Source organism: Durio zibethinus, chromosome 10 (assembly GCF_047325235.1).
Source record: "Durio zibethinus cultivar Kanyao isolate XHJ-2024 chromosome 10, ASM4732523v1, whole genome shotgun sequence".
Taxonomy (NCBI): domain Eukaryota; kingdom Viridiplantae; phylum Streptophyta; class Magnoliopsida; order Malvales; family Malvaceae; genus Durio; species Durio zibethinus.
In genome coordinates, this window is record NC_143171.1 from 27,877,299 (window position 1) to 27,901,966 (window position 24,668).

General features: G+C 33.4%; 5 protein-coding genes and 1 long non-coding RNA gene across 14 annotated transcripts; 5 read left to right on the plus strand and 1 right to left on the minus strand.

Annotated features, from left to right (window-relative positions):
- The first annotated feature begins 1,293 nt into the window (after positions 1 to 1,293).
- On the plus strand, positions 1,294 to 5,732 carry LOC111292187 (Pentatricopeptide repeat (PPR-like) superfamily protein). 2 transcript variants are annotated; one of them, XR_016345920.1, is made up of 3 exons: positions 1,294 to 3,825; positions 3,969 to 4,063; positions 5,615 to 5,732. XR_016345920.1 is itself a non-coding variant. In XM_089767102.1 (2 exons), the coding sequence occupies exon 1, from the start codon at positions 1,595 to 1,597 to the stop codon at positions 3,815 to 3,817; it is 2,223 nt and encodes a 740-aa protein (XP_089623228.1). In that variant the 5' UTR covers positions 1,306 to 1,594; the 3' UTR covers positions 3,818 to 3,825; positions 3,969 to 4,181. The 2 variants fall into 2 exon arrangements, 1 of the variants encoding a protein (XP_089623228.1); XM_089767102.1 differs by lacking the exon at positions 5,615 to 5,732 and having other exon boundaries at positions 1,306 to 3,825; positions 3,969 to 4,181.
- A 165-nt stretch (positions 5,733 to 5,897) lies between these two features.
- Positions 5,898 to 10,573, plus strand: LOC111292189 (putative membrane protein At3g27390). The gene is made up of 11 exons (XM_022884443.2): positions 5,898 to 6,083; positions 6,216 to 6,388; positions 6,711 to 6,819; positions 6,910 to 7,102; positions 7,204 to 7,340; positions 8,250 to 8,538; positions 9,098 to 9,204; positions 9,285 to 9,420; positions 9,537 to 9,732; positions 9,866 to 10,106; positions 10,190 to 10,573. Exons 2-11 carry the CDS (start codon positions 6,295 to 6,297, stop codon positions 10,452 to 10,454), a joined length of 1,767 nt encoding a protein of 588 aa, XP_022740178.2. The 5' UTR covers positions 5,898 to 6,083; positions 6,216 to 6,294; the 3' UTR covers positions 10,455 to 10,573.
- A 1,633-nt stretch (positions 10,574 to 12,206) lies between these two features.
- Positions 12,207 to 15,599, plus strand: LOC111292707 (zinc finger CCCH domain-containing protein 67-like). 2 transcript variants are annotated; one of them, XM_022885214.2, is made up of 8 exons: positions 12,207 to 12,679; positions 12,797 to 12,853; positions 13,136 to 13,252; positions 13,376 to 13,438; positions 13,545 to 13,679; positions 13,799 to 14,104; positions 14,728 to 14,979; positions 15,218 to 15,599. In XM_022885214.2, exons 1-8 carry the CDS (start codon positions 12,320 to 12,322, stop codon positions 15,335 to 15,337), a joined length of 1,410 nt encoding a protein of 469 aa, XP_022740949.2. In that variant the 5' UTR covers positions 12,207 to 12,319; the 3' UTR covers positions 15,338 to 15,599. The 2 variants fall into 2 exon arrangements, with proteins under 2 accessions (XP_022740949.2, XP_022740950.2); XM_022885215.2 differs by lacking the exons at positions 13,376 to 13,438; positions 13,545 to 13,679.
- Positions 15,600 to 16,438: 839 nt separating this feature from the next.
- LOC111292406 (succinate dehydrogenase [ubiquinone] iron-sulfur subunit 2, mitochondrial-like) lies at positions 16,439 to 18,413 on the plus strand. Its single transcript, XM_022884792.2, has 2 exons — positions 16,439 to 17,183; positions 18,071 to 18,413. Exons 1-2 carry the CDS (start codon positions 16,501 to 16,503, stop codon positions 18,246 to 18,248), a joined length of 861 nt encoding a protein of 286 aa, XP_022740527.1. The 5' UTR covers positions 16,439 to 16,500; the 3' UTR covers positions 18,249 to 18,413.
- Positions 18,414 to 18,775: 362 nt separating this feature from the next.
- Positions 18,776 to 21,306, minus strand: LOC111292407 (uncharacterized). 7 transcript variants are annotated; one of them, XM_089767106.1, is made up of 4 exons: positions 20,318 to 20,744; positions 19,895 to 20,172; positions 19,707 to 19,763; positions 18,776 to 19,183 (listed from the first exon to the last, which is right to left on the minus strand). In XM_089767106.1, exons 1-4 carry the CDS (start codon positions 20,388 to 20,390, stop codon positions 19,178 to 19,180), a joined length of 414 nt encoding a protein of 137 aa, XP_089623232.1. In that variant the 5' UTR covers positions 20,391 to 20,744; the 3' UTR covers positions 18,776 to 19,177. The 7 variants fall into 7 exon arrangements, 6 of the variants coding, with proteins under 6 accessions (XP_089623232.1, XP_089623230.1, XP_089623233.1 ...); XM_089767104.1 differs by lacking the exon at positions 18,776 to 19,183 and adding an exon at positions 20,797 to 20,938 and having other exon boundaries at positions 19,504 to 19,763; positions 20,318 to 20,435; XM_089767107.1 differs by lacking the exon at positions 18,776 to 19,183 and adding an exon at positions 20,797 to 20,811 and having other exon boundaries at positions 19,504 to 19,763; positions 20,293 to 20,435.
- Positions 18,836 to 19,308, plus strand: LOC149516638 (uncharacterized). Its single transcript, XR_016345922.1, has 2 exons — positions 18,836 to 18,951; positions 19,111 to 19,308. It is a non-coding gene; the product is annotated as an uncharacterized LOC149516638 (long non-coding RNA).
- Positions 21,307 to 24,668: the final 3,362 nt, after the last annotated feature.

The following is a 24,668-nucleotide window of genomic DNA, read 5'->3' on the forward strand; positions in this document are numbered from 1 at the left end:
TTGAAGCTCAATCATGGAGTTGCATGAATGGCTATAAATATATATGTATATGTATCAATCTTTATTAATCTTTTGAAATTAGAAACAGATAGATATGATTCCATTATTGTTTACCTGCTTATAATCATAGCAAAAAGAAAATGATGTTCCATTTGTCTTCTTATCAACCTGGAAGGATATAAAATCAACTAATGAACCCAAGAACCTTCTTTATGGAATCTAGGGCTATCTAAAATGTGTAGTAATTTCATAAGAGAATGTAACCAATGAAGATTTTTATTCTTTCATAGAATAACTAATTAAGATCCAACCAAGAATTTTAAAGAATAAAGATGCAAATCGATGAGTTTAAAGAATTAAGATCCAACTGGGAAAAATGCTTTATATATATATATATGTATATATATATAACAACACACAATGTGTATATGAAAAAATAGAATATAACTAAATATTCAATGATTGTCATAGATAGGGACGGCAATCAACCCCGTCCCCGACGGGTTCCGGCCCGATCTTATAGGGTCGGGTTTTTTTTTTTTTAATTTCGATTTTCGGGTCGGATCGAGTATAATTAAGGAATAATCGGGGTCGGGTCGGGTTCGAGTATGTCTAAAACCCCACCCGACCCGATATTATATAAAAAATTATTATTTAATTAATTATTTAATATATATTTATATAATGATATTTTTAAATATTTATATTTAAAAAATAATATTTTATATTTTAAAAAAATAATATTTTATTAATTTTGGATCGGATCGAATACAATTTACATAGTGTTGAATCGGATCGAATTTGAATATGTTAAAGCATAAAATCGAATCGGATTTGAGGTGAGCAAAACTCGACCCGATGCCATCCCTAGTCATAGATTATGCTAAGTGAAAGAAATTTTTTTTCATTTCTTTGAACATGTTATACTGCACTGACTTGAATTTAAAATTTCAAGAAAAAAAATCTACTTCAATGAACAGATGTGTGTTATATTGATAAAATATTAAAATTTTAATCTTAGTAATCTTAATTCAATTTTCGATAATTCAAAGTTTAAAAAAAAAAAAAACCGCTTCAATGAATAAGATTTGCTATGCTAATAATTCAATGGGTTGCATTTTTTGGGCATCTTGGAGCTGGATTCGGGTTAATGCCTTTAAGGTCCATTGCCAAAGCTCGTTTAAAGCAAGCTTAGGCTTATTGGAGCATAGCCCATTTATTTGGCATGGAAAGTCTAAACGACGCAGTTTACTCACTGATTTTTGCTTCCCTCAAACCCCTCCAGCTCTTCTTGTGATTGAATGGCTGTGAAGAGACCGAGCAGAACACACAACCATAACTTGTAACGAGCAAAGCTTTCAACTTTCTGAAGAATAAGCCTTGCTCTTCACAAAAATTTCATTTTTCAGTGTATATTTCCAGTTTTCTGTCAATTTGTAGAAACTCCAGTCAGTTCAGAACTGAGGTCAGTTATCGCTTCTTTTGAAAGGAGCATTGGAGAATCTATCATGAGATTGTAGTAAGATGTTTGCTTGCTTTTTCATTGAATTTTTAACTCTGGGTATTTCTTATTTTTGTTAAATTTTGTATAAAAATGCAAGCTTTAAGTATCTGGCCATCACATGGTGGCTCTTTGGTTGTACCCCATTTGGATTTTGAGATTGGTTCTTCTTGTTTTGCATCTAGTATACCTAAAAGGAGAAAAAAATGGAGTCTTGTTGAGAGTAGAGGTTATAATTTTTTATTTCTCTCAAGCTATTCAAGGTTTAGCGGGAGTGGGACTTGTTGTAGGAGCTTGAATTGTAGTTTGAGATGTGGGTTCCTCTGCTGGTACTCTAAACTGAAAGTTGTTCTCTTTTGTGAGCCAAAGAAAGTTTTTTCTAGTGGGTTGGTTGCACCAGCTTGGGCAATGGAGCAACAAGAAATTGGGAATGGACTTGAAAGAGGAGAATCACATTCAAAGGATGATGACAATGGCAGTGAAGATGAAAGTGAGGAAGTGGATGTTAGTAGTGAGGGAGAAGTTGAGTTGAAGGAGAGTGCAAGGGTTGATGTTCGGGCATTGGCATATCGTTTACGGTTTGCTAAAACTGCAGATGATATTGAAAAGGTTCTTAAAGATATGGATGAATTGCCCCTTCAGGTACATTCAAGCATGATCAGTGGTTTTGGGAGGGACAAGTACATGGATGCTGCAATGGCCCTTGTTGAGTGGCTCAAGAGAAAGAAGGAAAGTGGCCGTGGTATTGGCCCAAACCTTTTTATATACAACAGTTTATTGGGTGCTGTGAAACACTCTAAACAATTTGGTGAAATGGAGAAAATCTTGGAGGATATGGTCAAGGAGGGGATTATTCCCGATATTGTTACTTATAATGTTTTGATGGCAATTTATTTAGAGCAAGGAGAAGCTACAAAAGCCCTTAATGTTCTTGAGGAAATTCAGGAGAAGGGCTTCAGTCCATCACCAGTGTCCTATTCTACCGCCTTACTGGCTTATCAGAGAATGGAAGATGGAAATGGAGCTTTGAAGTTCTTTGTTGAATTAAGAGAAAAGTATATGAAGGGAGACATAGGAAAAAATGCTAATGAAAACTGGGAATATGAGTTTGTTAAGATCGAGAAATTCACGGTTCGTACTTGCCAACAAGTAATGCGGCGATGGCTTGTGAAGGATGAAAATTTGAGCACCAATGTGTTGAAACTCCTGAGAGATATGGACAATGCTGGGCTTAAACTTTGTAGGGAAGATTATGAGCGGCTTATTTGGGCTTGTACCCGTGAAGAACATTATGTTGTTATAAAAGAACTGTATAGCAGGATTAGAGAAAAACATTCTGAAATAAGTTTATCTGTGTGTAACCATTTGATTTGGCTAATGGGGAAGGCTAAGAAGTGGTGGGCTGCTTTGGAGATTTATGAGGATCTATTGGACAAGGGACCAAGTCCTAATAACATGTCCTATGAATTGATCGTGTCTCACTTTAATATATTACTTACAGCAGCCAGGAAAAGAGGAATATGGAGATGGGGTGTTAGGTTGCTTAATAAGATGGAAGATAAAGGCCTTAAGCCTGGTAGCAGGGAGTGGAATGCTGTCCTCGTCGCATGTTCCAAGGCTTCAGAAACTACTGCTGCGGTGCAAATATTTAAGAGAATGGTGGAGCAAGGAGAAAAGCCCACCATCATCTCATATGGAGCATTGCTCAGTGCCCTTGAAAAGGGTAAACTCTATGATGAGGCCCTCAGGGTGTGGGATCATATGATAAAGGTGGGTGTTAAACCCAACTTGTATGCCTACACAATTATGGCCTCAATTTTCACTGGAAAAGGAAATTTTAAAATGGTTAATGCAGTCTTTCAGGAGATGGCATCATCTGGTATCGAGCCAACAGTTGTCACATACAATGCAATTATTAGTGGTTGTGCTCAGAATGGCATGGGCAGCGCTGCATATGAATGGTTTCACCGTATGAAAGTCCAGAACATCTCACCAAATGAGATCACATATGAGATGCTGATTGACGCTCTTGCAAAAGACGGTAAACCAAGGCTAGCATATGAATTGTACCTAAGAGCTCATAATGAGGGCCTTAACCTCTCCTCGAAGGCTTATGATGCTGTTGTGCAGTCATGTCAAGTTTATGGTGCAACTACTGACTTGAGTGTTTTGGGACCTAGGCCACCAGACAGGAAGAAGAAAGTTCAAATTAGGAAAACTTTGACTGAATTCTGTAACTTAGCTGATGTTCCTCGGAGAAGTAAACCCTTTAATAGGAAGGAAATTTACATCCCAAAGAAACAAGGAAATCATTGAGAATTTAGGTACTGTTCAAAATATAACCTGTTGTAATCATATACCTCACATGCTTTTGCTGATTTCAAATCTGGTATTGTGCTAGCATCTTCTAACTTTGCAATTTACATTTTTACCTGTTTGATTGATGATTGGATTGCAATAAGAAAAGATGGCAGCCATTGAAGACTCAACTAAAAGGTGACATTTATATAACGGATTCCTATCATGTTGGATGTTGCCTGCCATTGAAGCTTTGGCATCAAGGTAAGTTTTTTATTTGTTTCCCAGTGTACATGGTGGTTTTTTTTGTCATAATCCCAGAAAACTGGTTTAATGGTACAGCTTAACATCCATTACCCTTTCTGCAATCTGTCACATATACAAAAAGGAGAATCAGGGTTATGCATTTCACATCTTCCTTCCATTACCAAGATCATGTTATCTAATACTACAACTACACAAATACAACTGGAGATTTTGATCATGTAAGATTCAGGAATATGACATGGAACCCACAGAAAACAAGAAAATTTCATAGTTGTAGAACTATAATCAATGAATTAAAGTGCAAGTGACACAAATGTCAAAGGAAAATCAGAATATAATCTAAAAATATTATCTTTGGAAGCTAGAATCAGGTGATTATCTTAAGGGTCAAAAGCTCAAGTGCTGATATCTGGTATTATCTGCATAAAATTTACTTGTTTTTTAGATATGGGAATGCGAGGATTGGATCAACTCATTTCCTAGACTCAAGGATTGGGAAATTTCCACTCTTTTGAATCTTGATTCAAATGGCACAATTGGACCATCTTTCCCTCTTTCCATGGCCAAGTCGTAACCAAAATTGGAAGTGTGAAATTTACCAAATACCAAAAAAAAGTTACTTGTTGCTTTAAAAGATAAAAAAACAAAGTGAGAATGAACAATTTTGAGAAACCAAAATTCATGTATTTCCTAATTTTGGGTGAGAGAAAGCATTTTTGTGAAGAAAAAGGTATGATTAACAATTGGAAAGTGTGAAGGGGGATAAGTCATTTGGTGATTAAAGCTAGTGTAAACTTTTTCATAAGTAAGAAAACATTTGAAAAAAAGTCAATTACCTTCTTACTAAATTTAATAATTTAATAATTTATATTATATAAAATATTGATAATTCGTATATTTATATTATATTTTAAATAAAAATTATATGTTACAATTTGTAATGGTACGAAAATATTAATATTTTATTTTATTTTATTTATAATTTTTATTAAAATTTTAATTTGTTCATTTTCGTATTTTTTATTTATATATTTTATATCATATTATTATATCATATTTTAAATTATCAAATCTAAATAAAATATTTAAAAAATTAAACAATAAATAAAGAAATCTTAATCACCCACAAAATGAAAAAAGATAATTAATATTGTAATACTAGTAGATAATGGAGCACTTACAACTTTTATCATTTGCCCAAAAAAAAAAATGGAATCTCAAACAATGATGCCTCCAACTAAAAAGGATTAAATTAAATATTTATTTACTAATTCCTTAAATTAGGGATTTATTTATTTATTTATTTTCAAAAAACATTTAAATCTTAAAATAAAAAAGTTACTTTCTTTATGTAATTGTGTTTATTATACATTGGTAAAATTTTTTAAATTTAATTTTATAAATACATTTTAATAAGGTGGTCCATCATTACAAATGTAAAGTACAAAATAAATAAATAATTAGTATTAGGTAATAAAGCAACACTTAAACTTTTCTTCTGTCAGCTGCCTTTCTTAAAGCGATCTTCTAACAATTTTCGAAAAGCAGAGATTATGTCCAACCATTTAGTCCCACGCGCTCTAGTAATCACGGGTCTACCCACGTATTTGCTTTGCAACGTGGCAGCATCATAGTGAAGGAGCGTGCAGTTCAATAACGATGTCAGGTTTGCGGTTAAATTTAAACTCTGACTTTAAAAGGATGTTGCCATAGTGTTGTTTTGATGTTTCCACGACTTGGTTTAGTTCTGTTCACGAATCAAACGGTTTTCCTCGGAGTGGAAATAGTATTTTTTAACATGATTAAGACAGATAAGCCAGTGTTCGAATTCAATTTTTTAACGTTATTTACATTGCAAAGACGGCCAATGTATATTTTTGAGTCAGAGGTGCCAGAGAAGGACAGATTTCTTTGCTTATTCCAGACTTTTAGGTTTTATTAAATCAGGGTCTCAAATTTTTTGCTAGTTTCATTGTGATTTGGAGCCAGCAACAGAGATAGACTATAGTTCTTCTTTGTAAGTTTTTGATGTTGGGTTTTGAAGCAAATTGGTTTTAGTGAACTGGGTTTACATTTTTTTTTTTTGTTTGTTTGATATTTTTTGGTAACTGGAACATGATAAAGTTGGGACTTTGCTGGTTTTTTCCAGGGAGGATTAGGGGTTGAGTTCTGAGATGGGGTTATAGTAAATTTTGTGGAGATCTGGAAAGGGAATAGATAGGAGAAATATGGAGCCCCCAAAGGGATTTTTGGCTACTTTATGGAACTTTATATGCTTTCTACCTTACTTCATTGGCTTGCTGCTGTTAGGCACAATTAAAGGTGTGTGCCTTACAATTGTTTTTCTTGTTTTAAGGTTGTTTTGAATCTTTCTTGTTCACTAAATTGGTCTTTTGTGGATTTGCAATTCATGGAAATATATTCCACATGTATAACTTTTGGTTTAAATTGAATTTCCCTTTCTAGGCCTTTGGTAATGTTAGTTCATCTGCTTGATAAGAAGTAAAATCCAAGCCTGATAATGGTGTTTGGCATTTTAGTGATTAAATGCAATGCATTTTGCCTTTGATCTGTATGAATCTACTAACATATGAAGCATCAGTACTGAAACAATTCAAACCTTTCTATTGCACTGCATCTTCAGGAATCATTTTCTGCTCATTGATATGTCTTATCATGACAATTGGAAACTCATCTATCATATTGGCCCTTCTACCGTTTCACGGTTACTGGACTTGTTATAGCGTTCTGAGGTGATTTTCTTGACCCTTGACTTTCCCATTTGCTTTACCTCATTAATATTGTATTCTGTTTCTTATTCTGTTAATTTCTGTAATGGGCAGAACTAAACTATTAGGGCCTTTTTTGAAGCTCATTATTTGCGTATTCCTACCAATTGTCTTGATATTGTGGGTGGCGGTTGGCATTGTTGGAAGTGTCATAGGGGGGATATTATATGGCTTTCTTTCACCAATATTTGCCACTTTTGATGCTGTAGGAGAAGGAAAGACCAATGTGTTTATCGACTGCTTTTATGTATGTCTTAGATATCCATGTTCTGATAATCTTTTTGCATAGATTAACTTCTCTTCTTCTTGTATTATAAGAGGGAGACTTATATTTTGCTCTGTTTCCAGGATGGTACTTGGAGCACTATCAAGGGCAGCTTCACTGTTGTTAGGGATTTCAAGGATGTTTGTTTCCATTCATACATCTCGTTTATGGAAGACCTGCAACAGAAAGGGCCTCCAAATGGAAATTACTATGAGATCAGGTAGATATGTAGTTCTTGCTGCCCATTTTAACCTTTAAGTCATGTTGCTGTCAGGTTCAAGAGAATCAGTGATGCCATGATTCACAAATCCTTTATCACTGAAGATGTTTGCTGACTATGGAACCCTCAGCAAGCCACATGATAAGTCCTGAAATTAACTGGAAGCCAGTTAACTTATAAGTTTAAGTCCTTGCATCATTCTATTGCTATTGACTCGTTGATTTTAAACTTCCTCAATTTTTATGCATATCTTTCCTAAAATTCTTAGGATCAGAGACAAGATTCTCCCACTATCAGCAGTCAATAAATTGATCAAAACTTATGGTCTTTTCTTTTTGAGTTCACTGGTGTTTTTCACCCGTGGAGTCAAGCAAATGCATGATAGATTCTATTGCCAAGAAATTAGATCAAGTAAAGTCTCCTGTCCATACTTTGTTGATGGCTGCATCTGGCTAGGGCCCAAGTTTATTTCATCATTTAGGTTACTCACAAAGAATATGGTGGTGTTATGAATGTTATATTGGTTCTTCTTTCATTTGCTTAGAGATTGGCAATAATGTGTGCTAAATGATTTAAGTTCCTCAAATACATGGATATGTACATGAAACTGATCATTTTTCCTTTAAGTGCTAAAAATACCAAATGTTTCATCAGAAATGCTGCGTGGTTAAATTTGATAAAAGGATAATTGTGAAATTGCAAAGTATACATGTGGAAATATTGTCCAAGAGCTAGTTGGTTTAAAATTTAAATTGTAGAAGGTAGAAGGCCAATTTTGAATGAAGAGAGTTTGACAAGTGTGCTTATATTTAGGTTCCTATAGGGAGTTAAGCTATGTGGAGTTTTTTTTTTTTAAAGAAAAGAAATCCCTTTTTGTTTGAACTGAATTTTCTATGAACTCCATTGCAGATTTCTTTATCTTCCTCCAGCTCTTATAGCTGCAGTGCTTGGATTCATGGTTGATTTGCCAGTGATTTCAGTTATTGCTCTATGTAAAAGCCCTTACATGCTCTTTAAGGGGTGGCACCGATTATTTCATGACCTTATAGGTCGAGAAGGCCCTTTCTTGGAGACTATATGCGTACCATTCGCAGGCCTTGCAATCCTACTCTGGCCACTGGCCGTTGTTGGGGCAGTTTTGGGCTCGATGGTCTCCGGTATCTTCCTTGGTGCCTATGCAGGGGTGATTGTTTATCAGGTTTATATCTTCTACATAGCTTTAGTGCCTTTGCTAAGTCTTCCTATAAAATATCATTGTCCATTAATTTTCGTTTGATTAAGCATGTGGAACTTCATAAATGCAGCATTTAGTTTGAGCTTATAAGTTCATATGCTCAGTTTGGAAAAAGAAAAAAACACTTTGTATCTCTTATTATTATTATTTTGTTTCTTGAAATGGCACCTTTTTTTTCGATTGACACTTTCATTCTTAGATCTCATTGATAACCAGATGAAGTTATAAATGTGATTTTCAAAAAAGGCAAATCGTGCTGTTAGTGCTTGTATTGGCTTCTATCAATTGTTGTTGTCTCATCAATGGTTCTACTTAATCTTGGAATTTCGAATTTATTGTGAACCATTTTCTTGTTGAGCTTCTTACTTTCTTGAATATATGCAAGTATTTTAGAGCATTGGTACCTGTTTCAGTACCACTATGTAGACACCTGTTTTGAATGTACATTAGATGCTAAATCTTTGTCATCTTTGTCCTCATTTCCATTCAACATATAACTTGATTGTGCGGGCTTTGGATGCAGGAGTCCTCATTTTGGTTTGGGCTTTGTTACATTGTGGCTTCCTTGTCCATATATGACGAATACAGCAACGATGTCCTTGACATGCCAGAAGGATCTTGCTTTGCCAGGTTTGATTCAGCAGTCTAACGATTTATAATTGTAATATATACACCTTGACGAATTTTTATAAGTTTTCTTTTATAAACAGGCCTCAGTATCGTAAAAACCAAAAGGAATCCACCTCTAATGCAAGCTCGTTTGCGAAATCTGACTCCTTCAAACCTCATCCTCCTGGTCGCGTTGATTCACTTACAAATACAAGGATTGATTGGAACCCACTTGAGGTGACTTGTTTGTTTGTGGATGTTTCCATTTTGAATAAAACCAACATTTCCTTGCATGCATCTAATGATTCTTGGATACTAACTTTTGAAGATGTTCATATTTATGATTAATGTAGCTACTTGAGGGCTTATTTAAGGAGTGCCGCCGCCATGGGGAGAAAATGGTTTCTGAAGGGTTTATAACTGCTAAAGACATTGAAGATGCCAAGTCTAACAAAGGAAGTAGAGCGGTAAGCATTGGCTTACCAGCTTATTGTCTTCTTCAGGCACTCTTGCGCTCTGTGAATGCCAATAAGTCTGGCATATTGTTGGGTAAGTAAACACCATTTCCGCTAATGCAACTCCCAAGGAAGTGTTTCTTGTGAAAGAGACTTATAATGGTGGTGATACTTGTTACAAACTTTCAAATGGCATTGACAGCATCAAATGAATTGTTTTTATATAGGTGACAATACTGAAATAACAGCCACAAACAGACCAAAAGACACCTTCTTTGATTGGTTTCTTGACCCCTTTTTGATACTAAAGGAGCAAATAAAAGCCGAGGATCTTTCCGTTGAAGAAGAGCATTACTTAGGCAAATTAGTTTTGCTATGTGGTGATCCTGCAAGGTTGAAAGTTTCAAATATAGGCTCTCCACCTGAATCTGAGCGTAAACGAGCCGAACTTGATGCATTAGCCCGAAGGTGAGTATGCAACTAATATATTCTTCTTCCTTGATGTTCTGTCATGCTTCCTACTGTAACCCCATTTTTGCTTCATAATAAAGGTTACAAGGTATTACCAAATCTGTGTCAAGGTATCCAACTTTCAGGCGTCAATTTGAGAACCTTGTCAACACACTATTGGAGGATCTGTCGGAAAAGAATGGTGGTAGCAGCAAATCGAGTAACAGGGCTCGACCAATTCAGAGATCAAAGAGCGCCTTTGCTCGGATATTTAGTAGTAAATCATTCAAGCGGAATACAAGCTACAATGACATGTCTGATCAAGAGTCACAATCAGTTATTGCTAGGGATATAGAAACTTCGTAATGTAGGAATGTCAAATTGTCGATATCATAATTGGACTAATTACTTCGACTTGCTTGCTTCACTGTTTAAGTTGCCAATTCTTGATAGTTCAAGTCATAAGTACATATTAATTTTTCATATATAGGAAGACTCAGTCCCGGGACAGAAAAAATATTGTATGTGTTGAAATTCAAATCTCGTGATCTCATGCGAGTTTGATGCATCGAAAATTTTAGATACAAAAGATTCTTTAGAAAAATCAAACTTAAATTGACAAGAAAATAAAGGGTTCTTTTTGCCAAGTTGACTAGCCAGTACCAACCAGCATATTGAAATTTATTACTTGTAAGTGAAAGTTAAACCAATTGATTAAGACTTTGCTTGGTAAAGAATGTGAAATGGCAAAAGATGGAAAATATATTAATTTATAAGGTTAAAATTTATAATTATATTTTTTATTTTGTAATTTAATTATTAAATTAATAAATTTTTTATCGCCAATCATTTTCAATTTTTCTACCAAGTAAAGCTTTAAACTTGGTAATTTTAAACATCATATAGTAATATCACATAAAAATGATATAAATAAAAAATAAAAAAATAATATGATTTAAAATTTTAATTAAAATTATAAATAAATTTAACAAAATAAAAAAATATATTTTATATTTTTATATCGATATAATAACATAATTCTCACATAAAATATTATATAAATATATAATATTTTAATATTTTATACTATACAAAATTCATGAATTATTATATTTATAAAACTTAAATAAAAAAAACTATCCCCCGTAGCTGCTTCCCATTATCTCCATGAAAAGACAGGTCAAAAACCACTCTCCGTGTGGTTTGGACTAACTTGTCAACCAGGTTTTGTACTGAAAAACGCCCGAAAAGGCTGAGCCAATGGCTTCCAAACTAAATGCCTTACCACGCATCATTTTGTTTTCTCTTCAATATTCATTATTATTCTATTTTATTTCATTAATTAAAATAAAATTTATAATTTCTAAAATTTAATCGATTGAATTTAATTTGATTAATTCAATTGATTTTTGATTCAATCAAATTATAAAGTGCTTTTAAGTTAAATTATATTTCGAATTCTTAAATTTTTATAATTTAAATAAATATAAATAAAATTATTCAATAAAATATTTAAAAATTAAAATACATTCATAATATATTTAGAATTTTAACAGTATAAAACTTAAAAAAATATATATAATTTGTTATATTTTGACTAATAATTTATCTCATTAAGTTAATTCTATTTATCAAACCAATTAATGAAAATTAAATTTTTCTTTAAATCCCTTTCTATAACCAATGAATTCAATTTAATAATCATCTAATTAATCAAATTAATTTGAGTTAATTAATTAATTCAATTAAAATTAAATCATGAAGATTCTTACTTTTTTAATCTTCTTAATTAAATTAAAGAAGATTAAAAAAAAATTTAACATCTTTTTTTATAACCAATGAATTTAATTTGATAATCGATTAATTAATCAAATTAACTTACTTTAATTAATTAATTTGATTATAATTTAATTATAAAGGTTCTTACTTTTTTATTTTATTTTTCATATAAAAATAATTAATCTTTGACCAAATTCTGAAAAAAGATTAATATTCCAAGTATAGTAAGAAAAAAAAGTTTGTAATAAAAGTAATTAAAAGGAAAAAGAAAAAAAAAATTGCTCTAGCAAGCGACAAGTTTAAAAGAGGATCCCTATAAAAAAGGCACAAAGGTTGGTTAAAAGGTCATAAAAACGGGTACCAAAATATTGTAAGTTCTGCACGTGATCTAGGGTTGGAAAAAAACGTGGCTGAGAAACTGAAGGAATTGAAGGGAAAAAAAGAACAAAAGAATGGGAAGTTGTGAAGAGTACTCATCATCACTGCCAGAAACCCCAAGCCAAACTCAACCGGAGTCTCCTTCAAGGTTTAACCTAGATACCCTTTTGTCTGATCTTTACCCTGGAGCAGAAAAAGAGGAAGAAAGCCTCGTTGAAGTTCTTAAAAGTGTGAGCTTGGAAGAGAATGACAGGAATAGCTATGGAGATAACAACAACGGCAGTGAAAATCTTCAAGCGGAGTGGGAGGATGGGGAGAATTATCAGTACCCTTTAAGGCCTTGTGCTGAAGATTGTAGCTTTTTTCTTAAAACTGGCACGTGTAAGTTTGGTTTGAACTGTAAGTTTAACCACCCAGTTGGGAGAGGGTTTCAGGTATAAGTTTTTCTTTTTCCGGGGTTCTGTTTGTTTTCTGTAAGGGATTGATCTTTTTTGTTATTATTGTAGTGGAGTTATGGTTTTTGTGGTTTTCCCTTTTTATTGTTATTGAAGGATGAGGAGAACTATAAAGGATGGACTGCTGAGCAAACAGGGCGAATTGAATGCAAGGTTAGGCTCTTGCGGCAACAGGAAATTGTTTTATGCTAGTTTCCTATTATTTACACTTTCATCATTCTTTACTACCTGTGTTTCTGTTCAATTCTTTATTTATCAATATCTGATTTAAGTTAAATAGCTAGTACTGATTTTCTAAAAGAAATCACTTCTAATATCTTGAATGTTTAAGGATAATGCTGTCTTTGATGTGATCTCAGCCACTTTTTGTTAGACCAAGCATTATCATAAACATGGCATGAAGTATTGAGTTCCTCTATGTTATGATGTTTGTAGTATTATCGAGCCACTGGAGGTTGCAAGTATGGAAATGCTTGCAGATATAGGCACTGTAATGAAGATTATGTATTAGCTCCACTAGAAGCCAACTCCTTTGGCCTGCCAGTACAAGTGGTACATCTATTATAAAAATTTCACTACTTTTTTAGATCGTTTCTACCTTATTGATTATCCATGCAAATTTTCTAGTAAATTTAACATCATTGTCTTCCTTCCATTTTTGGTTGTAACTTGAAGGTTATAAAAGAGAATAGGGAAAAGGATGGCTTTAAGGAACAGACAGGGCAGATTGAATGCAAGGTTTAAATATTAGTCTTGGCCCATGGCAATGCTAAAGAGTCATTCTAAGCTTTGAATTCGAAAGTTGTTATTGACAATCTTGATTTGCATATTGTTGTTTTGGCAGTATTACCTAACTTCAGGAGGATGCAAGTATGGAACAGCTTGTAAATATAGTCACTTCAAAGAGAAGTCTAGATACCTGGAAAAGTCTGAGTTACCTTTGCCAGAACTTAACTTTCTAGGCTTGCCAATTCGAATGGTTATAATTTTATGTTTTCTCACTTGGTTTTTAAAACAGGCTTGTTCAATGAATACTTTGCAATTGGATCTATCTTGTTGGTGGCAATGTGAACTAACTGAAATTCTACGTCATTTCAGCTAGAGAAAGAGTGTCCTTATTACATGCGTACTGGTTCTTGTGGATATGGGGCTAGTTGCAGGTTTAATCATCCTGACCCCACTTCTGCTGAAGGATCCAACACTTTCAGCTCAGATCCTTCTGGCTTTGGAGGCCATTCTTCGGAAAATTATAATGGTGAATCCGATGCTCTGCCATCATCACCCAAACCAACTGCAGCTTCATCGTCTTTGAACATGATGTCAGATAAGCATGTTCCATACTTGAATCATAATTCATCATCTGCTCATGTCACGCATCTGAATTCTGAATGGAACGGACATGAGGTAGTTCTTCTTTCACTCCAGTCAACCAAGTTTGTTTTATATATTGCTGCTTTTATATAGTTTTTTTCATAAAGAAATTTTGGTTTTCAAACTTCTGCTGTTAGTATGATGGTTCTTTATTTCTGATGTAAGGTTTCTAGATTCGTAGGAAGTCTGGATGATGGTGTTTCTCTTTAATCCAAATCTCTCACTCTCTCTCTTGGGTGATGATTTGAGCCACCTTTGCTGTTAAGTTTATATTGAAGAAGGACGGGAGATGATAGTTATGAATTGTTTAATCTATGATTACCTCTCTTCACGTAATTTTCAATGTATTTTCTATGTCAACTTTCTTCATTGTCTCTTTTTGGAGTAATTACAGTCGGCATTATATCTATTGCTTCTGTATAAAGAGTAAAAATGCTAGAATTTTCTATGTGCCTCGATTTGGGGACAGGGGAGCACAGGTTATTTACTATTCTTCAGTTTTAATTTAGCTTGCACTCTGTGTGTGTGCTTGTAGAGACATTGGCTGTGTCTGAGGTGGTTTATGCTATTACATATTCTGGCGTGATCAAGAAATTTTGTGTGTTAGAACTCTTACAGGAACTTATTTGTGGCTTGGTTTGACCCTTAATGCACAGGAAAAAACCAGTCATCCTTATTCATCTCGTTCAATACACAGTGCAATGAAGACAGAAGATATCTCCAAACTCCATCAAGAGCCGATACAAGTTGATGAATTCCCTGAGCGACCTGGTGAACCTGAGTGTCCTTACTTTATGAAAACTGGATATTGCAAGTTTAAAACTGCATGCAAGTTTCATCATCCCAAGATTCGATCTTCAAAGCCAACTGCCTTTATCCTTAGCAGTGCAGGCCTGCCTCTAAGACCTGTAAGTCTCCATCATCTTCTGTATATTACTCTTACCTATTTGCAATATCCATTCATAAAGAAAGAGATAAAAGTTTATTTGAGCATGAAATTGGTTATTCCCGGTTGATAATTGCTTTGAAAATCAGCCAACTCAATCACATTGGCGATGGAACTAGCAGCAATTCTTCATCTCCCTTTGATTATTCTGCTCCTGTTTGGTACATTTGTTTACCTTTCAATATTATGTTGCCCAACAGGATAGAAAAATCTGCTGGAACTACGAAAAATTTGGTGTCTGCAAGTATGGAAGGAGCTGTTATTTTCACCATCCAGAGAATCTTTTCTCATCAGATTTCTGGGTTGACTCTATTCCATAGTTACCATTAGGCATCCATGCTGCAACTTTTGGACAAGTGACTAAAATGGTGGATTATGAGATATGATGTAGAATTTGTACAGTAGGCCCCTAGTTTTCTGCTGACAATTTGTTCTCTCTTTTTGGGTCCTGCTTGGTTAATATGATCAAATTTTCGGGTTTTTTTTTTAGGATTTATATGCCCTACAACCATATTATTATGATTATTGCTCCATGAATGCTGAGGTAAAAATGTATCAAAGATCTGTTCTCATCTTTATTAATTTGTAGTATAAACTATAAAGATTATATGCTTGATTAAATAATTGATAATGATCAAATTATGCGATTAGTTCTTGTATTCAGACAAAATGTGAGATTTAATCTTTATACTATAATTCATATAAATCGGCTCTTGCTTTAACGGTTTGTTAATGTCAATTCAATATAGCTGGCATTGTTGTTGGCCTTGTTGACATGTTGACTTTGCTTATTGCCGTGTTAACGTGTTGTTGACTTTGCTTGTCATTTTTCATGAATTTTGAATTGCAATGAATCTATGTTTGTGTCGATTTGAATTATGACATGTAATTTATGTGAAACACGATGCAAAATATAAATTTTAATATTTTATATTATATAAATATATAAATTTTAATATTTATTTTTATTTATAAAATACGAACTTTGGGAATAAGTTTAGGCCCTTAATTGAACCACATAAGCCCAAACATGAGCCCAAACACATCTCATTCGGTCCTAATGGTACCATCTCAAGTTTGTCATTTTTGAGCATTTGTTTCAAAACACAAAACACCAAATTTTAGCCCACGTCCCTCACACTTGCCAAAAAAACTTTGTCCACTCATAATCCACCACGTGTAAACTGTTGTTAATGGACCATTCTGAGCACACGCCCTAGAAAAACATAGAAAAATCGAAAGCAAATGAATGCTCCAAGCCTTAACCTACGATCCATATTCATCCACGTCATTGTAGCGACACTTAAAGGTCCACCAAATCGACGGCAACCAAAAATCAAAACTTAAACTCCACAAACTGCCCCTCGTACCAACCTACCTTCGCTTGCTATTTAAAGCCCATTTCCGTCATTCAACATTATACATTGGACTATTTTTGCCTCTGTCTTTCGTTTTCCATTTTTCATTCTCTTTTCCCGGAACAATGGCGACGAGTTTGGTTCGGCGAGCTATGAATATGGCGTCACGCGTGTCGTCATTGACGGTGGCTCCGGCATCGAGGCTGGTGTTGGAGCGACCCTATGCCAGCGAAACACAAGCTCAAAAGGTGGAACCAAAAGCCGCCGCCACGCCCAACATGAAGACCTTCCAAATCTACCGATGGAACCCAGATAACCCAACGAAACCGCAACTCCAAGACTACAAAATCGACCTAAAAGAATGTGGACCAATGGTTCTCGACGCCCTACTCAAGATCAAGAACGAGATCGACCCATCACTCACCTTCCGTCGCTCCTGCCGTGAAGGAATCTGCGGCTCTTGTGCAATGAACATCAACGGCTGTAACGGCTTAGCTTGTCTGACCAAGATCGAATCAGGTCCGTCGGAGACGATGATCACGCCTTTGCCACATATGTTTGTGATAAAAGATCTGGTGGTTGATATGACGAACTTTTATAATCAGTATAAGAGTATTGAGCCTTGGTTGAAGAGGAAGAATCCGCCGCCGACGGCTGGGAAAGAGATTCCTCAGAGTAAAAAGGATAGAGCTAAGTTGGATGGCATGTATGAGTGTATTCTGTGTGCTTGTTGCAGTACCAGTTGTCCTAGTTATTGGTGGAATCCTGAATCTTATTTGGGTCCTGCTGCTTTGCTTCATGCTAACAGGTAATCAAAGTCATGAGCTTTTTGGGGTTTCATTGGTTAATTTGATTTTTTTGATGATTTTTATGGCTTGGGATTGGGTTTTATTTGATTGGTTGATAGGAAAAGACCTAGATGGTTTAGGGTTTTCTATTCTTAATGATCATTCCAATTCATATTAATCATTTCAAAATTGGGGTTCTTTGATTGATTCATTAATGTTTTTTTTTTATTGATTGATGATTGGATAGTTGAAGCTTGAGGACTGTATTAGGCTCTTATAGTTTGGTAAGAAGGTTTGTTTTGGTTTATGTTCTGTCTTGTGTAAGGGAAATGAGGTATAATTGTAGCTTTGATATGTTAATTCAACATTGGGAGTGGCTTTTGATGACTCATTTTGTAACTTATTTTTTAAGTTTTTGGTAATTCTACTATTTGGTTCGGTTACTTATGTTCAAATGTTCCATGAATGTCGGTTGAAAATGTGCAAAAGGTTCTGGTTAAACATGTAGTAGCTGAATTATCGCATTAGAAAGTTTCAATTAGTGATGCTTGGTGAGTTATCCATGTTTGTTCATCTGGTTCATTCAACTAATTCTTGCCGCCTTCACACAACCCTCTACCATTAAGCATATTATATCCAAGTTTGGTGTTAGATCTTGAAGGCTATCCCTTGTAAAAGGACCTGTCAGTTATATTACACTAAAAAGTTTTTTGCTCATTGATCTTAGTTCTTTCCCTTTTGATTATGTTTAGTTCTTATGTTGTTTGGTGTCTTTCAGAGCTATAAAGTATAGACTCTTCCATTTTAGATTTCTATTTTAAATCTCTGAAGAGAGCATAGCGAATGCTGAAGATTATTGATTACTTTTTGAGTTTATAAAGCTTCTTAACCATGTTCTTACATGCAGATGGATAAGCGACAGCCGTGATGAATACACAAAGGAGAGATTGGAGGCCATAAATGACGAGTTTAAGCTGTATCGTTGCCACACAATAATGAACTGTGCTCGTGCTTGCCCAAAGGGTCTGAGCCCAGGATTGCAGATCATACACATCAAGCAGCTTCAGCTTACTGGTGGTGCTTAAAGTTTCAAACTTCACAATAATGTGTATTTAACCAGTTAATCTGGATTGTTTTTGTGAGGACTCCTCAGAACAATTTGCTTTGAGTTAATCATGCCAATAATTGTATTCTCCCTCACAATTGTACTTAATTTTGTTATAATTTGTTCTAGGTCCATTTGATTGTCATTTCTGTTTGTTGCATATTCAGCATATTGAATCCTGTTTTTATCAGAGATTATGGAGTTTGGATATCCATCTACCACTCAACTAACTGAAGTCTGCAGCAAAACAATATGAATAGAAAACAATTAATTTCTCATTTCTACTTCACACACACATAGCATTCGATCTATGTGGCTCTTTTTTTAACATGTTGCAAAAGGATAACAGACCAGAAAGTTGGCATAGTTTGCATAATTATCATCACAGATTTGAGATGAATCATTCTTATAAAAGTATTCAAAACGAAAATTTCCAGTTTCCAAATCTTATGTAATGAGTTAGGTCTATCACCCCTGAGACTTGAACCGCATAAAAAGCCTGCATATATATGAAAACAGCCCCTGCTTTTCCTTATGTCCTAGAATGGTTAAGATAACAACAACATGGATTTTTGTGCTCATAATTTCTGCTATCCGAACTAATGTCGTTGATGCCAGCAACCGGCTTTCAGTTCCCATGGAAGCTCAAGTCCTTGAGCCACCAAAGTATGTTACCATCACAGGTGAAGTAATTTTCCATGAAACTTCTTTCTGATAATTATAAACTTGGAATTGATTCATATCAGTAGAATGAAAACAACTACTAATTTTTCATGCTCGTAAAAAATTTTCGGTTATCCAGAAGAAAGGCTATAATAGTATCTCTGTTTCCTTTTCAATAGGTTGCAACAGTGACTGTGATACAGCTTGCTGTAATTGTGACATCGAGAGACAGCCACCAATGTGCATCTATTGCTGCCAAGAAGAGACATGAGTTACTGCCAAGCATGATCACAAGAATGGATGAAAGTTTGAAGGCATTAGGCATACATCACCTTCCCTACATAACACATAAAGGACCATGGTTTCATGGAAGATGAATCTCTTAGCTATGAAAAAGCCATGAATGAGAACAGTGACATAGACGTTTGCATTCCACACATAAAATGTGATATAGGATTATTAAGAACTCTGCCTAGAAGATGGATACAGTAGCATTACAAAACATTCTCGCTGCATGAATTCTCTTTCCTCACAAGTTCAAAAGCATTTGAAAGTTGATCTCTCAATACAACTTGGAGAAAAGCACATGAACTCTTTTATATTCAATGATTTATTATGTCAGTAAAGTCATCAATTTTACAAAAATCGATGAGCACATCAGGATATACAAATCTATAGTACCCACAAAAAGGTCCAGTAGCCTTGAGACCTCCTCAATCAGAAATGGAGATCCTCCTCAAAGACCAAGGAATACAGTAGCTGATGAGATTAGTACCTTGAGATCAGCAATATCAACATCATGGCCGCCTTCAACCAGACCCCATTTATCCACCTAGATATATACAAGAGAAGTCTCAAGTTAATTCTACTGGAAATAATCACAATATGTTAAAATATAACTATGTTAATATGTACATGCAAGTCCGTGTTTTTGCAAGAGAGATTTACTAAGATGAAGAGAACCTGCAAATCTTCCTCAAGTCTAATCAACTCGATTGCTTCCTCAATCTGCAATTTACCCTGAAAAATTCCTAGAGCGATAACCAAAGAGTGTGCTGCAGCCGCAAGGGCATCAATTACTGCCAATTCACAGTCATCTGTCTTCTTTAGGAGGTTTTCAATAGCCTTTGTGAGACCGTCCCCTTGTGTCCCACCAAAAAAGCTGGAATACACTATAGGCTTAAAGCCAAATTCTGAGTTTACCCAAGCAAGTAAAGGATCAACTTTCTCAACTTGCCCTGCTGCAAAAATAAATAAATAATGTGGGATATTATTGCATTTTGGTTTTCACACTGAATCATGCATACAATAATGAGAATAAACTGAAAGGAATTCAGTTTTTCATCGAGCATATGCCTTACAGTCAAGAAGGAATAAGCTACACACCATGGAGATCAACTGTCAGAGAATTATACTCTGGAGCACTACAGAATAATAAATCTTGATCAAATTTCTTCATCAGATGTTCAATGATCTTCACGCGTGAGTGGAACTCTCTCCAGCGCTGTGCAAGCAAGTTTCATCAGTGGCATAGTAAAGGGTCTGATTCCATCTGTTTGCTACAAAAATTAACATCTCATTACAGAACTCACTAAACCTGTTGGACCTATGATCAACTAAAACATATACGACATATCATTTGGGGTCACCTTATCCACTTTCTGAAGTTAACATAACCAAAAGACAACCAATTCAGACAAGCTTAAGCTACCAGTTGACAGAGATGCAAAAACACCCGACCAAACACTAAACTAACAACTTATTCAATCCCAAATTAATGAACTTTTTTCAAATTCAAAAAGAACCCACATTTTTAAAGCACAAAAATGAAACTAAAAACAAAGAGTAAAAAGAAAAGATGGTACCTGATAAGAGTCTGATAATCAAGCATCACCGTCCATCCAACTCCATCACCAGACTCTCTCGTACTAACTTTCTTATAAAAACTCTTCCCAACTATCGACCCAGTCATGAATGACATCGGCATCGTCACCGACGATGACGTCGTCGTTTCTGGCATCGCATTTGAAGTCGGTAGCTTTAAGTAAATGATATTATTGTCTTGTTCTTTGTTGTTGATGGTGCTGTCGAAAGTGAATGACGATGAAGAAGATGGTGAGTCATGGGCGGTGGTGATGGAGGCGAAATTTACCGAGCGGAGAGTTGAGGCGAAGTTGGGTCGTTTTATGGGGATTAAGGCTTCGTTTAAAAGTAAAGTGGCCATTGATTTCTCTGGTTTTTTTTTCTCTTTTCTGAGCTTTGCTGTAAGGTTTTTCCACTTTCCAGTGCGAGAAGAATTGGGAGGAAAATGCCAGAGAAACATTGACTGGGCTTTGAGTTCAGGCTCAATTAATCTAAGCTTTGTTCGGTTGTTTCACTTATGGGTTGGATTGCTGCATTGATTGGGGTTGGGTCAATTCCGTGAGTTATAACATATTGGATTGGATCAAATTAAATTTAAATTTTTAGATAATTAATAATATTACAAATTTTAAAATTTTGATTTGCATTTGAATAATTTTTTTTAAATTAATTCGAATTTTATTCATTCATTTCTTTTCAGTTTATCAATTTTTAAAATTTAATTTTTTTGCTTTTATATATTATTTTAATAAGTTTTTTAATATATTTAAATAAATTTAAATATAAAATAATTATTTTTATCTTAAAAAATTAATAAAAATATATAATTCTTATTCGGTTCAATTATTTTTTTATTTTTCACATTTCAATTCAAAATTCAATCAAAATTTAATATATACATTTAATATTTAAATTTAATTTAAATCAAATAAAAAAATTAATTCAAATCAAATTAATCAAAATCAAATCGAATAATACGATTTTAAATTAATTTTTGAATTTTCTAGTTTTCTTTCTCAGCTCTGATCAATCCCATTCACCTTAGGAACTCTCATAATTGATGCTCTATATCGAGCCAAACAAATATGCACAACTACCATCTTATCAAGTGTTTAAATAGTTAGTAGTATTAATGACAAGAAGAATACAAACTTACAAAACACAAAGCTATTGGAAGACTAAAACAAAGAAAAAAAGTGAATATATGCTAAAATAAAAGTCGAGAAATTTAAATTTTAATATTTGTAATCATTTTTTTTATTATCAGATTGTGACCTTTTATGTAAAAATAATAATAATAACCGAAAGTTTCTTCATTTTCTTGGATCACATGAGGGCATGTTCTATCAACCGACATCAATGTGCAGTAGTGTCATTGGCCACACACCTAACATAGGATGATTCTTGGTGTCTAAATTGTCTTTACATCATGATATGACTGCAGGAAGTTGTTTGATCTTAATGCTTTTAATGCTTACACAATTTAGTCATAAAATTTCAGGTAGTAATGAACTTTGCATAATACAGATGGGTTTTGCATTGGAAATTGTTTGCTTGATTTTGTAGTAGGATTGACTAATTCTGCACAAATGGCTGTACAGTCTATAGAACAAAGTATGATCTCCTCCATTTAGCAATCAATCTTGCTGTCTAAAATCATGCTCCATGATATGATGTTAGTTGTGATATTTTTTTTATTTGCAAACTAAATTTCCTTTTTATACTTATCAAGATTTGAATCCTGATTATTAAAATTAAAAATTTAATATTCTATCAATAGATCACGTGACTGTCGGTTTATTACTTTAAATTTGGTCAATGTTAATGCATGATAAATCAGATCCTCTCATATGTAGTTTTTTTATGTTCTTTATCATGACATTTGGTTTGTGGTGGAATTTATTTTGCAGGAAGAACAATTACAATATCATATGTAGAGGTCATTCGATCTTTTTGCCTTGTTTTTCCATGTTGCATATAGAAAGACAGATACATCTGAATCATTGTGAAACAAACAAAATGTATGACATTTTTAGAAAATTTCTCCCGAATCAATTTGCATTTTAGCTTTGTTATGATCTTTTGTGGCGGAGGAGAAATTAACTCTACAACAGTTACCTTAATGCATGCTCAATCCCCTTGTTCTGTCCCTGAGATCATGTCATTGACAACTCAAAAAATACAATGAATTTGGATTCAATCCAAATCGAAATAACCCAAATTTAAAATATTTGAATTAAAAATGTTTATTTGATCGATTTGATTAATTTTGAATCGAATTATTTAAATTTATTATTTTATTTTCGTCAATCGAATCAAATTTATTAATTTTGAAAATTAATTTGATCAATTTAGTTAATTTTTTTGATTTATCAAATAATGAATGTATTTAAATTAAATTACATTTTAAATTCTTAATTTCTCATATTAAATAAAATTATCTAATAAAATTTCAAATATTAATGTATTATATTGCAAACTCTAACAATTTATGAAATAAAATGAAAATTTTATGAAACAAAATGACACATTTCATTTTTTTATTTTATATTTGAATTCTTGCCAAAAATTAAGAGGGAAGGTCGCTAACATGGTATGGTTAGGACTTAACTGATCCTTTCAACTCCATGAAATTCAAGACCCAAACCCTGATTCGTTCAACAGTTCGATTCATCTTCGACTGCTAAATTATTCATCAAGGTATCGGTAAAACCTACTAATCATTTCAAGTTTACCGGACAATGCAACAGGCCAGGATGCCTAAGGTGTCGCATGCACCCGGCTTGTAAATCCAAAGATAAGACCAAGGGTGCTCATAAGTTAAGGTCAAGTGATATTGGCACGAATTATAGGTTGGTGAGTTGTTGATTAGGACCATTTGTCTAGTGACTATGAAGATTATTATGATCAAGGTCATGATAGTTACATAAATGATGATGATCAATGTGGTATAGTCAATGATGATTTCAAACTGAATTACCAATCTCTAAAAGGCAGAAAATTATGAGGGTGAGATTAAAGAAAAGATTGTTGATCATAGCAAGATGATGATGATGATGATGATGTGAAGTTTGTTTTTGGATCATGATTTGGAAGAGGAAGGTTTGTTTTTGGTTGAGGAAATTTGATGATCAATATTTCTCAAATTTTATTTTTTTTATTAATTTATGTTTGAGTTTAATATTTAGGTATGATTGTAACTTTGGTTTTGGGGGTTGGCTATAATTTTACTAAAATAGTCCATATTCAACTTTCCAATTTTTCTTAATTCAACAACGTAAATTATTATTATTTTAATAAAAAAATCATAACGTGAAAATAAAAAAATTATAATTATTAAAATTTAAATAATAGACTTGCTAGATATTATTTTTTTAAAGAACATTGCATCAATTAATAATTTTTTTATATTTAATAATGAACAACTTCATTAGACAATTATTTTGGTTTCAATGTAACAAAGATGGTGTTCACATGGTAAAAAAATTATTAAATATTTTAGATAAGTGTGGGAGTTAAAATGAATATAAAAGAGAATTAATTAGAGAAAAAAAATTTTTTTTGTTTAGATGGAAGTTAAAATGGATATGCCTATTGATCAATTATTTTGGCTTTTGAAAATCAAACTTATCTAAAGCAATAAAATTCGAAATCAAATTACAGCAAAAATATTATTTTATTTTTTAGTATAAAATAAGTTATGATTTTAGATAATAAAAAAAAATTTAAGTATTAATATTTGAATTTGAGACCTATAAATTATTATTTTTCAAAATTAATTATATGAATTAATTAGGTTAAATTCGTATTAAAATTATAAAAATTAGTTCAATTTTTTTACAATCAAAATTTTTTGCAATTATTTTTTCATTAT